This window comes from Trichoplusia ni, chromosome 12 (genome assembly GCF_003590095.1).
Source record: "Trichoplusia ni isolate ovarian cell line Hi5 chromosome 12, tn1, whole genome shotgun sequence".
NCBI classification, from domain to species: Eukaryota; Metazoa; Arthropoda; class Insecta; order Lepidoptera; family Noctuidae; genus Trichoplusia; species Trichoplusia ni.
This window is the reverse complement of record NC_039489.1, coordinates 6,940,677-6,954,396: the sequence shown is the minus strand read 5'-3', so window position 1 is coordinate 6,954,396 and position 13,720 is coordinate 6,940,677. Positions and strand designations below refer to the sequence as shown.

Genomic DNA, 13,720 nt, shown 5'->3' with positions numbered 1-13,720 from the left:
AACGTTGAATAGCAGGCTATTAATTAGACTGAGTTTGATCACAAGAGAGTTTTTACAGGTCTACCAATTTAATTATGTACATTTTAGTTTGTAGACGCTCTAATTAACGTAGACAAATTCTGTTGAAGTGTAACCTATATAAGGCGACTGGGTAAACTAATTAGAAACTCATAAATACATAGGTTCATGTAAAGTTCTAAATCAATGTGAAATTATTGAACATGTCTAAAACCTATTTGGTAAGTTCTACCTCATTAATTAGCGAATAATACCTGAAATTTCACTTTTATTAATACATTCAGTAACATTGATTTGTATTTTGCTAATTTACCCAATCACTGTGCTTCAAAATGAAAATTTAAGACGATAATATTTTTATAATATGTTAGTTGCCATACTCCTTCAAAAAGGCTTTTCTTATTTTCATGTAATTTGATTTAAATATAAAGTAAGTCTGAGAATCAGTAACTATTTTTCATACCCCTAAGTGGGTTGGTCCGACTCGATGATTTTTTTCTGTTATTATTTTCCACAGCTGAAATTCTTTATAAATGCAACACCTAAATGTTTACCGTCAAATCCGGTGAAGGCATTGTGTTATAGAAAAAGCATTTATCATCAAATTAAACTATCATAATTGCTTAAAATTAGACGATAGAATACGGCTCATACATTATATCGTCTAATTGTAGTCCTCTTAGACGATTACATTTACAAATATTTTTATATTATCTCGTTTCCTTAAAATCAAGTTTGTTTCGACAAAATGCACAAGATACTACAAATATCCCGTAACGAACAAGATAACCAGTGCTCTATTAGGCTCACCGCAGTCTGTGGTGACCAACATCGCAACCACAGAAGCACTGCAAAGCCACTGCCTCCGAATTGTTTAAAGACTTTATTTATATCTAGTTCAAGCTGGCTTAATCTGGTTTAACGAAGGTAATTAGAGAAAACAACCTAGGAAGCCAGAGTTTCTGGAGCTATGAGATATTTAACTTTGGATATTGGTGGTATTTACCCAAGTTTCGCTTTCATACTCATTGGACAAAATTAGTTCTTAAAGAGGTCGATTCCGAAATAAAATAATTTAACACAAAACGTCAAATTGATATGTCAAACACTGCATCATTCATACAAGATTTATTTTAATTATATTTTCTTTAAAATAATACAAATGGTACGCAAGTATTGATGGAAGACGACGAAAAAAATAAAAGAACAGATGAAGATAAAACTACGTCGGAAGAAGTGAAAGCAATTAATGATAAAAGTGTACGAGCAGCTCTCCCAAGCGATGATGCAGGCCCGTCCGGAACGATAACCCTGCCAGGAGCCGTGCACCACGCGAAATGTCCTCTCCAAGCCAAGCCTGGCATATCTAAATCTGAACATAGCATAAGACACATCATAACGAGCAAAGATGTCACAAATGCCTTGAAATCTCTAAGCTTTGCTGCACCTGCACAAGCTATCAAAAACTTAAACCTCAAGGAGCTTAAAATCCCTATCCTAGACAATGAAGACACAGCCGAAAAAGATGACTCCACGACTCTTATCGATCTTAAAAAGTTTATGGCATCATGTTTCAAAGTAAACAGGGAAGCGCCGACCGCTATTGTTCTAGGCGAGATCTCGAACGTGCAAAACGTACGCACAGTAATAAGTCCGGTGTCAGAACCACAAGAGATTGCCAACTCTAGTTGCAATCACGTCCAAACTGAAAGTGCTCCAATAAACCTTCCAAATGAAGTGATTGTAACCAGTGGTGTTGAACCTAAGCTGTCCAAATCTGATAAAAAGAAGACTTCGGGGAGTCTCTCTGAGAGGTCCGACTTAGGAATAGCTCAGAGAGATTCGCTTTCAAGTATCGGATCAAATGTTTGCAGAATATGTATGACGCGAGGAAGGGAAAGGTTGGTAAATGAATTTATACATACCCAAATGTTTATTTACTCGGAAGGAATATCTGTGTTAAGATGTTTCCTTGACAAACATGCTGTGGGATAAGTACGTTTTTTGTGAACGCTGTTGAAGAGATTGGACATGGTGAATTATATTTGTGAATGGTTTAATCACATATTCCCATATCCCTTCAAGAAAATAGCATTCGTGGCATTTATAGCTTTGTTATATGAGTTTTCTTTATTGGACTTCGAATGTGTCTGCTGGTCCGCTTTACTAACGCAGGTCTTTCCATGATCGCAGGTGGAATTCCAGGCCGATTCTTACATTCATTCATCTCAGGTACTATTCTCAGAAATTGGAGAATATGTCAACGTTTTGTCTTGACTTCCCGAGTCAGATTAAAAGATAGAATATTGAACACGTCTTTTACGATTTAGTTCCTTACAAATATCAGAATATTACAGTTTATAAGGCGATGTATTAAGTCCAAACCGGATCAAGACAGCTCTGGCCCTGTAGCATTTTCGACCGATTGGGCCCATTGGTTTGCCTTAGGTTTTCAAGTTAATATTATTAAACACAGATTAAAGGATAAACCAAAAATGAGTGTGCCTAGCAACTCGAAGCGATTATGTTAACACGGGTTGCTTATCATAATTCCGAAAATCATTTCACCGAATTTCATATTCCCGAAAATGTTTGACCTATTTTGTTTTTATTTCTTCGAACGAACGTTTTGCCACAGTCTCATTTGACCAAATATCATTTTAAATTTTTCTTTACGTTTGACCAAAAAACGTTCCACCGATGTTACACGTTTATTAATGACTAGCTTTTCACCCGCGGCTTCGCCCGCGTTGACGTTGGTTATATCGCGTTTCCAAGAGAACTCTTCAAAAGTCTGGGATAAAAACTATCCTATATTCTTTCTCAAGGTCAACTCTATCTCTGTACCAAATTTCATTAAAATCAGTTCAGTAGTTTAGACGTGAAAGCGCAACAGACAGACAGGCAGACAGAGTTACGTTCACATTTATAATATTAGTAAGGATTACGTTATAATGAAGTAACATTATACTAACAGACCCCTATGTTAATGCATCTAGTGTTTCTGCCTCAGGCCCTCGTCGATTACACCGTTTACCTTCAATAATCTAATATTGATCTTGCCTATTCGAGCTTCAGGCGGAAGCCAAAACTTCGATATAATTAATACATAGCTTTATTGAACCTGTTTGTATAACCGTTTAAGTCCGAATAGTTTGTCGAACAATATTACTTGATATATGAAACGGCGTTTAGCTGAATTTAATGAAGTTTACATCGGCTATATTAAGACCAAAATTTGCATTACAGAACAATTCATAATAGATTTCAATTCCACTCATAGGTAGGTTCTTAGTTTTAGCACCCAAAGAAACAAAAAGGAACCCTATTACTGAAGCACCGCTGTCTGTCCAACCATTCGTGTCCAGGCTGTATCCCATGAACCGTGGTAGCTAGACAGTTAAATTCAAAGAATGATGATTATAAGGTCCCCTCAAATTTATTTGTCGAACCTTCTGTTCGCGATTCCGAGAGGCACTCGACCATTATTCGACCACGCATTTAATGTATCTTTAGTTAGTATGTAATTATTTCAAGATAGTAATTTATTTAGCTTTCGTTTGACTTGTTTGATTTTCGTCCTCAGATTGATATCGCCATGCAACTGTAAAGGGTCGCTGGCGAATGTGCACCTCACGTGTCTGGAGAGATGGCTCAACCAAGTGGGCAGGAACCATTGCGAGCTATGCGGGTTCAGGTAGGTTCCCTGTACTCTTATGAACTGTCCCAATAAGAACGGGCCGGGTCTCTAGGGCCCTACAGACTTTTCCAAAAAAAGTTATGTATTGAACTTTGATAAAAGTACGCGCTGGCGGTTTTAAATCGAAATAAAATTCTAACTAATATTATATACACAAAAAACGGCTGAACGGATTTGGATGAAATTTGGCATGCATAAGCCATTGACATGAAAAAAACATAGGCTACCGTTTATCCTGATTTTTGAAATAGTGCCCGGGGGAAAATTAAAAAGGTGTGTAAAAGATATAAGTTCACTAAGGAGATGTATTTCCATGGAAACGGGGACCACCGAACGCTGTTAACTGAAGTCCACGCAGACGGAGTCGCGGGCAACGACTAGTGTAATATAAATTAAGAATGTTAATAGATGTGCACAACTTCCTTTTTGTGAGAGCAACGGATAAATTGAAAGCTTCTTTTAATTTATTGATTTTCATACCACATACCTACTTTTTTAACTGTTTAATTTTAAAAGCAAAGAGTTAAATTCATTCGGATATTCCGTTTTCTCAATGAATACTCAAACACATTTTATAGCCAACGCGAACGGAATAGAAGATCTGATCTACTTTGATCATATCGAGCTATGAGTGAGTATAATATATTAAATTATAATGGCATACAGGAGTCGCTAAATTTAAATATTATAATAAAAGCTTCCTCTTTTATATTATACTAGCTGTTGCCCGCGACTTCGTCCACGTGGTTAGAAGATATAAGTTAGGAATTTTTGAACAAAAGCCCTCAAGATTAATATTTTTCCCCGTTTTTGCCACATTTTCCATTGTATCTTCGAACCTATTAGTTGCAGCGTTATTATATATACCTAGCCTAAAACCTTCCTCGATTAATGGTCTATTGAACACAAAAATATTTCTTCAATTTGAACCAGTAGTTCCTGAGATTAGCACGTTCAAACAAACAAACAAACAAACAAACTCTTCACCTTTATATATTAGTATGGACAATATGGACATAGATTTAAATATTCATTTTCTGTGTGTAACGCAGTGGAAAATACGAAACGGTATTTTAATATTTCCAAGTATGCACGTTTCAGAATACTTAGGTCTTGAAATTCTAAATCGCGGAGCGTCCCTTCACTGGAATGCCTACATTTCAATATATTTCCCATTAAATAACTCGACGAATAGCACAGATATAGCCAATAGAAATATTTGAATCGAAATTTATCTATACTTACTAATCTATACTAATATATAAAGCTGAAGAGTTTGTTTGTTTGTTTAAACGCGCTAATCTCAGGAACTACTGGTTCAAATTGAAAAATTCTTTTTGTTGAATAGTTTTAGGCTATACACCATCACGTTGCGACTAATAGGAGTGAAGATACAATGGAAAATGTGGAAAAAACAGAGCAGATATAAATCATAACTTATATCTTCTAACCAGGCGGACGAAGTCGCGGGCAACAGCTAGTTTCACTATAAACGCTGTAGCAATTACGTATTTACGAAACAAAATAATATCGCCAATAAATGGACAAAAACGTGAACGAGCAGTTCCCGATATTCGATTGTTAAAACTTATTTAACAGTTTCAAATGGAGTGGAACAGTTTGCCAACTTGCCTGGGGCTGGTCGCCGCTGAACCATCAGGTAGGGTTGGCTAGATGATGATAGCTTGCTAATTAAATGCACTAGTGATTCCAGTTACTAATACAACGATTGTGGGATCCATTAGTATCTATCAGAACATTTTTGCTGACTACAGCCATGCAGAATCAGATTTTAAAAAAGAACAGGTAAATAGAAAATACAGCTCTTAGAGTAAATTTATAGGGCGTTGTGTTTTGTCAAAGGTAAGATAAAAATATTGAGAGAATATACATAAAAATTTTAACATAGGCGGGCTTGTATAGGCTGGTATTGTCTAACTAGCTATACATAAACTAGCTAGTTTTGGCAGAACTAAACTCCCACTAAGTCACTTAAAAGAAAGAGGTTTGATATCAATATTGAATTTCAAAAAAATACACTACTGAGCACTTTGAATATTGGTAATTGAATGGCAATTTTTTTAGTTTCTTTTTATGTACAATAGAAATGGGCTGAACGTAATTGTTTCATCAGTCAAAACTGCCCATATTTAATAGAGGAAAAACTACTATAGCAAACCAGTTTAAATACATGACTAGCAAACAGAACTCCTACAGCAATACAATATATGCTAACTCTAGCCAACAGCAAAGTCTGCATCTGACAACCCTATGCTCAGGTAAATTCTAGCTACAATTTAATTCCTTCAATTGCAATATTGTGGTACTAGATTATGCCTTCGGCTTCATTCACTATGTATCGAAACGACCCACTTAATTTGGGTCTGGACGTTTAAATGTATCTCTGTGTACTCTACAAATAAACACAAAATTATGGACAGTGGTAAAACATAGAAAAATGAAAAATCTTGTTTGTCTGAAATGGGAAATGAGACGACATTTTTGTTTAAAAGATCTCTCCTGCATTAAAGCATTTAATCCTTGTGTTTTGAGGGGTTCCACAAACCTTCAAGTACAAAGATTTTTGGTTTCCTTCTATATTAAATCACTCTACGGTTTGCTTTAAGAGAACCCAACTTTGGTTTAAGCTCACCTTTGTACAAGAACTTTCCAACAACTTATTATCTAAGTGTGTATTTCTGTGCAATATAAGTATAAATACATATAAAAGACATCCAGACTCAGAACGAGACCGCGTGAATCACACAAATGATTGTCCTACGCTGTGATTGAACCTGCGACACGTCGCGCTCCGTGGGTTTGGCGTGGTCACCTCAACCACTCGGCTATCCGTGCAGTCAAACTTGATTAAAAATTAAATAGAAGAACTAAAAACTTCAAAAAGTTTGATAAAGAACTTAATGCTATTTCTCCTTGCACATACTGCCAGGATTTTTAAACCTGGCTATTCACTGGCTCAACGTTAAATCTCAAGTGCGGAGCAAAAGTAATAGAGCCAAGATGTAAGTTCATCCATTTGAAATTTGGCACGTACGTTGCTCGGATTTTCCCTTGGCGTTGAAAATGAACTCGAAAAGACAAATTCGTTGTCTCCAAAGAGTAAAGTGTCAACTAACTATAAAATAAGAAGACTGTTTATAGCACACTCATAAAATATTTAAAATATAACAACAGGATTTTTAAAACGAAAATATGTTTTCAATATTCTTTCAAAAAAGTTTGTTGATAAAAATAAAGTTTATTTTCATGTAGTTACTTCTCTTTATTTTAATTATAGAATTAAATTGAGTTGAAGGTAGACTTTGTGGACCCTTTTTCTTACATTTTTTAATACGACTTTTCTTTCGACAATAACAGCCGGGACCCATTTAACGTGCCTTCTGAAACACGAAAGACCACGTTCAACTTGTGCAGCTGTAGCTTAGCCCTGCTCTTCCGTCACTATTGCATCAATATTAAAAAATACTTAAATAAATACATTTTATTCCGTTCCCAAAACTGTTACAACCCATTGCAATCATGACTTCATTTAAATAGTTCATCTAAAAAAAATAAAGTAAAAAAGGTTTTAACCGATTTCACACGCTATTAATGGAAGCTTTTCAAAAATTTACACCGACACTACAGTGTTGGCTAAAAATCCGAGTGAAGCCCTAAACTTGTCTAAAATTCCGTATTTTTCAGTTACCCTGCGATCCGCACGCCGCGGTACACGGTCCTACAAGCTCTCCGACTGTGGTTTGGGAATCCTAGGAACAGGAGCCATTTGCAGGTGAGTGACGAAACTGGTCCTTTATCCTTTAAAAGGACCAATTTAAAAATATTGTTATCAAATGATTATAATAAGAAAAGGTCGATAGTAATTTAACCCACATGACGAATCATCTTCAGCTGATTTTGCAAAGACAAGTGTATTTGATACTCTCTCTCTCTCTCTTGACAATCGAATTTCTACTAAATTTCTCATCAAACGAAGCTAAGAACTTGAGAGTCAACAATATTATTTTTCAGTCCGCTTCAAATTTCAAGAAGAAATCCTCCACAAATTTTAAACGTTTCAACCGATTTTATCAAACATTTGATCACATCATATAAGTTCATCTTTAACACAAAAAAAAACTTAACTGACATCACTCAATCCATTCAGGCGCTTCAATGCCATAGACAGACAGAGAGACAACTTAAATTTATAACATACCTCTTTTAACCTCGGGTTTTGGTTTCATACATACCGTATAACGAAGACAGTTTCACTTGGTACATGTATAGTTTCGCCGAACACCCGAGCGACGATTGTACCCTCAAATTAACATCACAATAATACGATTAGACTAGCCCTAATACTGTTAGCAAAGCCCTGTAGAAAAGCAAATGATAATAAATTGATTAGTTTATCCAATTTCTAGGTACCGTAATGAAGAGTTTGGGATCTCATTAGACCTTGTATAGATATTCTTATTGGGGAATATGTTGAGTGAGGGTGGAGCCTGTTCTGTTAATTAAAAGGATTGAAAAAATACGATTTCCAAATACAATGCTTTTTTTAAGTGGAACGATGAAATGGAACGTTATTACATAGGCTCTGCTTTTTGTCTGTCTATCACTAGGCTGTATGTTATAAACAGAAAATATTATCAGATTATGTATCTATTTTGCCGCTATTGCAACGAATACCAAGCATCGGGATTAAGCAACGGTTCTTAGAGTAAAAACGATGATCAATTTTGGGGCTAATAACATGCTTACTTTGGCGTTAACCATATATTACATGACAACCTTGAGAGAAACATTTCTAACAATAAAAGCAGTTAATCAAATCAAATCTTAAAACCAAAAAACAAAAAATTCATAATTGGTGACAAAACTTAGACATCTGATAATCTCATCTTATATTTTAGACAGTCCATTAGCCTAAGTTTTGTATTTATAAGCAAGTGACAGAATCAATATACGTGAAGAACAAAAAATGTAAGTGGGATGTACTTATCTGGTTCCGCTTATTCTGTGTAGACGGAATAGTTTCAGTAGGAATTACTTTTTACCGACAAAAATGTTATAATAATATGTAAAATATTCGTCATTTATTTGTGTATTCAAACAATACAGGGCGATATCCAAACGTATTCAAATTGGCCCAGCGCTTATGATGAGTTTAGTGGCATACACACGTACAGTAGAAATAATTAATAATAAAAAAAGTGATTCAAAACATCAAGAAACATAGGATTTACGATTTGAGAACTCAAAGCGAAACAGCTTTCAATTGTACAAAACAATGTTTTAATATGATGTAAGACTGTATTCAGGGCAAAATTTCATTTTTCCATAGAACTAGCCATATCACAGCATACAGACAAACAAAACAACTTGAAATCCGCACAAAACAATTCCGAAAATCAGTATTTAATACACCAGATGTCGATTAAACCAATCTTAAGTAAGAAATCACCTCAAGTACCACGCTTCATTGAAAAGTTAAAACGTGGAAATATTGAAGGAGTTTTCAAGGGAGCCAGTCTCAATAAATGGGACCCCAAACGGTTGTTCGTCGAAGGCTCTCAATATGCCCTTGTCACGTCAATTCCTGTCACCGAAGACGTGATAATAATCGATTTCGGGGACAAAGTCTTCGTGTGTCTAAGAAATGTGGAAAACTTCTCGTTGAAGTTTCGGTGACGTAACTCGTAAGTTTGATAAAAGATAAGGGTATTTTTATTTCGCTTTGGTGTCTAGTTGTTACGTAGGGTGATAGAGTTTTGTTTTTTTATGCCATTAGGTATTTAGAGCCCAGAATTTGTGGTGGACTTGTAGGCGGAATGTATAATTGTTTTCTGCCAAGTTTTTGTAATTGAATCTCCACAATATGTAAAAGCAATATTATTTATTTCAATATCATGCAGACTTCCTCCAAACTTCTGCCGTACATCAAAGTAAACAACACTTCAGCAGACATCAAATTAAATTTCGAAGCGTGACGTCACATCATTCAAAATTAACCGTCGCCCCAAACGTCCACAATATCTCATGCGTCGCCATTGACCGCAAGATGGCGTCTCAAAGGTGGCTGACGCGAGTTGACGTGACACAACACGCATATATTGGATTTCTGTCTTCAGACTGTCATTTATTGAATTACACTGAACGTCGCTTCGGTTTTGCTTTGTTGTGTACGAAGAATATATTAAAGTTGAGTGTGTCGAAATTAATAATGTTGGCAGGTTTTCCGCGGCATGCTATTATTATTTAAATTTTATCATTTTTGCGTAGACCTTTATTCTGTACGCGGATCAAATGCTTTGAAGCTATAAATAGATTTTTTATTTATTTAACTCATAAGGGCTCGTTATGTAATCTACAAAGCAAATACCTCTTTCAAAACTGGGATAGGTGCGGAAAAGTCGCTTGTATGTTAGATTTCTATACTAACTACATGGTTTAAATTTTAGCTTTTTTTTGCTGATATCTTCGAATTAGACAGTGTGTAGGTAATTTGTCGCGTTCCTAAATTTTTTAACACACCTAACTCAGAAATGCCATGAAATATCTAGTAGGGAAAAGATTGCTATTATAAATACTTCACCTCTATGAAATGTAACAAGATCATTCAAGCAAAATTTAACACCATAAATTCATTCAAATTATCGATTCACAACAGCCAGTCTTTTGGAAATATCGCAGTCACGAAGTAGATGATGAAATATCTTAGCCATATAACACTGTCGCTTCAAATCTTGGGTTCGGCGGGCATTAGGCACCACTTTTGACAAATACCCTACTGACGCGGACCCCCCTTCGTTAGTTACTGCTATATTTCATGTTGGAACAGCAAAAACAATTCGGTTATAGCTGTCCATTGTTTTATGACTTTAAGACATGGTTTTGGTTACGATCTAATGAATGAACTTGTAGTAATGAAAGAAACAGATTTGAAACATAGTAGTGACGTCAATCCAGTCTTAGTAAGGACTGCCTGGGATACTCAGTAAAAAGGTTGAGAATGTATTCTCAACCAATTAATCAGTGTTTAGTATACACTGATATATTTGGTATACCATGGGCCGAAACATTTTAATTTAATTGATGATGATGAGTTGAGTTGATGATTGACTTTAAAACAACCTATAGCCAATAATGTTTCCTATGGTCCCCGAAAAAGATCGTCAACGAAAATTCAGCAGCTGTAGAGTTTTGCTGGAAAAAAAAACTCAAGTGTTAAGATCACTTGTACGTGGCTACATTCTATTTCAAATGGATTTAATTGTTTTTGAGCTTCACAAATAAAGATATAAAAGTGGGCGTTCGATCAATTTATGCCAACAAGCTCCGTAGAAACCAAGACTGAAATTTTTCTTACTTACACATACCCAGTTAAGTCAGGAATACCTTGCACCACCTCTTAAACAAGTACATTTCCAATCGTGGAAGAGAGACGCCAATATACAACGTTTAATGCGCTTTCTCACTTCAACAACGGCAATGATATTAGTTTAGGAGCTGATAGCAGGCCCTCAGTAGTGACTAATGGTTACCCATCTCTGGCTTACCTTACCTAGCTTAATCTTCCGATCGATGCCCGTTCACTGAAGGCTTATATCGTGTGAGTGGACCTCCGGACTAAGAGTTACGCAACAATAATGACACGTCTGCCACTAGGTCCAGAATATTTAAATGCCATTTTTTTTATCAACTCTATCCATAGGGGATTGAATTCACCTGTCGCTAGGATTCCTACACAAAACTTCGATGTTCACTGAACGTTTTAGCAGATCCTCATCATATTTTATGTACATGGAATTGTGTCCTAAGAAAACCCCAGATTTGTTTTGCAGATAACTTTGTTCTGCTTATAATAATGTAATTATACAAGTTCTGTAGTTTGAGGATAAACTCGTCGTTTGAAAATTGCTTGTAGGTACTGTCCCCAAAATAAGCTAAATCTTCCAGCATGATTCCCAATAATAAAGGACCGATACGCTTCGCAATGTTGTTGATTTTATTTTAAAACATTTATTCACATAAACTTTTATTCCACAGTCGGATTGTCTGATATTCTGGCTTCTATCTACCGTGACGGCCGGACTGCTCGCTGTATGCATCGTCGGAACACAATACTTTGTGATTGAAGGCAGCAATTTTGGTAAGCTCGACGCTGGCGCTATAAAAGAGGAAGGTGTGTTTTTTAGCTTTTTTTGGCATTTTTTTTTTAGTTAGGACTTTTCATTGTTTGTTTGCAATACTAAGTACGACTAACTTACTGAAGTAAGAGAGTTGTGGAAGCGAAACAGCGCGCTACACTGTATAACGCCGTCTCTCTTCCGCAATAGTAACTTTAGTACCTAGTTCAGGGTTGGTCCCGTTTGTCAGTTTGTTTAGTATCAATTTAGTTTTAAATACTGGTATCTCAATAAACTAATACACCATATTTACGTCAAAGTATTTTATACTTTGGTTTCCGAGCGAAATAACTGACTTTTTCAAGCCCCTTTTCCACAATGATTTAGAATTTTACAATCCTCTGACAATCTCCGTATATGAAAATAAACTTTTTTTGAAATCCGTTATATGGATCCTTTTCCAATCACGATACATAAAACGACTATTCGTGTGACTATTTTTTTATTTTACTTTTTTAGGTGAACGTATAAAAAAATATTTTTTCCTGTAATATTTATCGTAAATTCTTTTTTTATTATTTTTTGCCTAAAATCGTGAGTGATTGAATACTTTTGTACGAATGAATTAATAGCTTGAGTTTTTAGTATGAATGTGTCCGATTCGTAGTTTTCAGATTAAGTAGGTAATATAGGATTGATTTTCTTTTATCAACAGGTGCATCGGCATTGACGTCACTCCAAGGTAATATGAATACGGCTACGAATTAATAAGTAATGGAGAAAATATTATTTAATTTTACTTTTTCTACTGGAATTAAAAAAGCTACGTATGATGGCAACCAAACATAAAAAACAATTTTCAAAATTTCTTAATAAGTCTAAAATACGTTCCCGCTCAAAAATCGACTGACAGATGTCAGTAATGTCATAATCTGACGGTGGTCAGTCAAAGTTGCCAGTTTATGAAAAAAACATTGCAGTGATGCGAAAAAAAATGAAAGCTAAAATTACGGGAAACACAGCACCTGCTTGGTGACAAAAATGTTTGACAGTTACGTTATGTATGAATCAGTCGATTTCTTTCCAGGCATTTCGCACCGCATCACTGAAACGGCCATGGATTTCTTCATGGCTATCGTCCTATGCGGTTATTCTGTCACCGTGTACCTACTGTGGAAGGACCATTACGTCATGTGGAACAGGTGGCGAAGGGCCAATGTCAACGTCAGACTACTACTAACGCCCGACGCCAACCCTGTACCGTTTGTACCAAGGGCTAGGTATAATGTGGTTTGAATTTTTGCTTTAATCTCGTGTTATTTAGCAACTTTGTGTGATCAGTATTAAATGGGATGCTTCTTAGTTTCAATTGGAGTTTTATTTGGTTTTTTGAATTTAAAACAACCTAAAATGCCCACAAGATTAGGTAGTAGATTATTTACTTTCGATTCCATTTATAGGGAAGGATTAATTAAGCAAAAGGAGGGAACTTATATAACTGGAAACAACTATAGGATATTCAACTCATATTGCGCATAGGTGTGGCTGCAGGCTGGATATTATACAGAGACCTTACATAAGTTCCGTACAAAAAATCACTCTCAATCTCACGCACACATAGCGGACAGATTAACAGATGAGTTGAACTGAATGAAATCTGTAGCGGTGTCAAGACAAATAACAACCCAGGATAAGCTACTGTCACGAATACATAATTCAATCCTGAACAACAGTGACATCTCATGTATCTTTGCCTCATGCCTAATAAACTGCCATGCTTGAAAAGCCATTCAAATCAATCACGAAACACAGACTTCGAGGGCTTTCGATGTCTCCCTCTGTCTCCCTCAGATACGTCTGAAAAATC

General features: G+C 35.8%; 1 protein-coding gene across 7 annotated transcripts; it reads left to right on the top strand.

The window, feature by feature from the left end:
- Positions 1 to 1,086: 1,086 nt before the first annotated feature.
- LOC113499466 lies at positions 1,087 to 13,222 on the top strand. Of its 7 annotated transcripts, none has more exons than XM_026879955.1 (6): positions 1,087 to 1,919; positions 3,605 to 3,715; positions 7,424 to 7,511; positions 11,774 to 11,876; positions 12,569 to 12,595; positions 12,941 to 13,222. In XM_026879955.1, exons 1-6 carry the CDS (start codon positions 1,198 to 1,200, stop codon positions 13,147 to 13,149), a joined length of 1,260 nt encoding a protein of 419 aa, XP_026735756.1. In that variant the 5' UTR covers positions 1,087 to 1,197; the 3' UTR covers positions 13,150 to 13,222. The 7 variants fall into 7 exon arrangements, with proteins under 7 accessions (XP_026735756.1, XP_026735754.1, XP_026735753.1 ...); XM_026879953.1 differs by having other exon boundaries at positions 12,926 to 13,222; XM_026879952.1 differs by having other exon boundaries at positions 11,774 to 11,909.
- Positions 13,223 to 13,720: the final 498 nt, after the last annotated feature.

What these genes read in the sequence shown, in the direction of transcription:
- LOC113499466 (XM_026879950.1), top strand. Translation starts at nt 1,198, where the DNA reads ATGGAAGACGACGAAAAAAATAAAAGAACAGATGAAGATAAAACTACG. An exon ending in TGCGAGCTATGCGGGTTCAG is followed by an intron (nt 3,716 to 7,423) that starts GTAGGTTCCCTG and finishes CGTATTTTTCAG; the next exon opens with TTACCCTGCGATCCGCACGC. An exon ending in TGGCGCTATAAAAGAGGAAG is followed by an intron (nt 11,910 to 12,568) that starts GTGTGTTTTTTA and finishes TTTTATCAACAG; the next exon opens with GTGCATCGGCATTGACGTCA.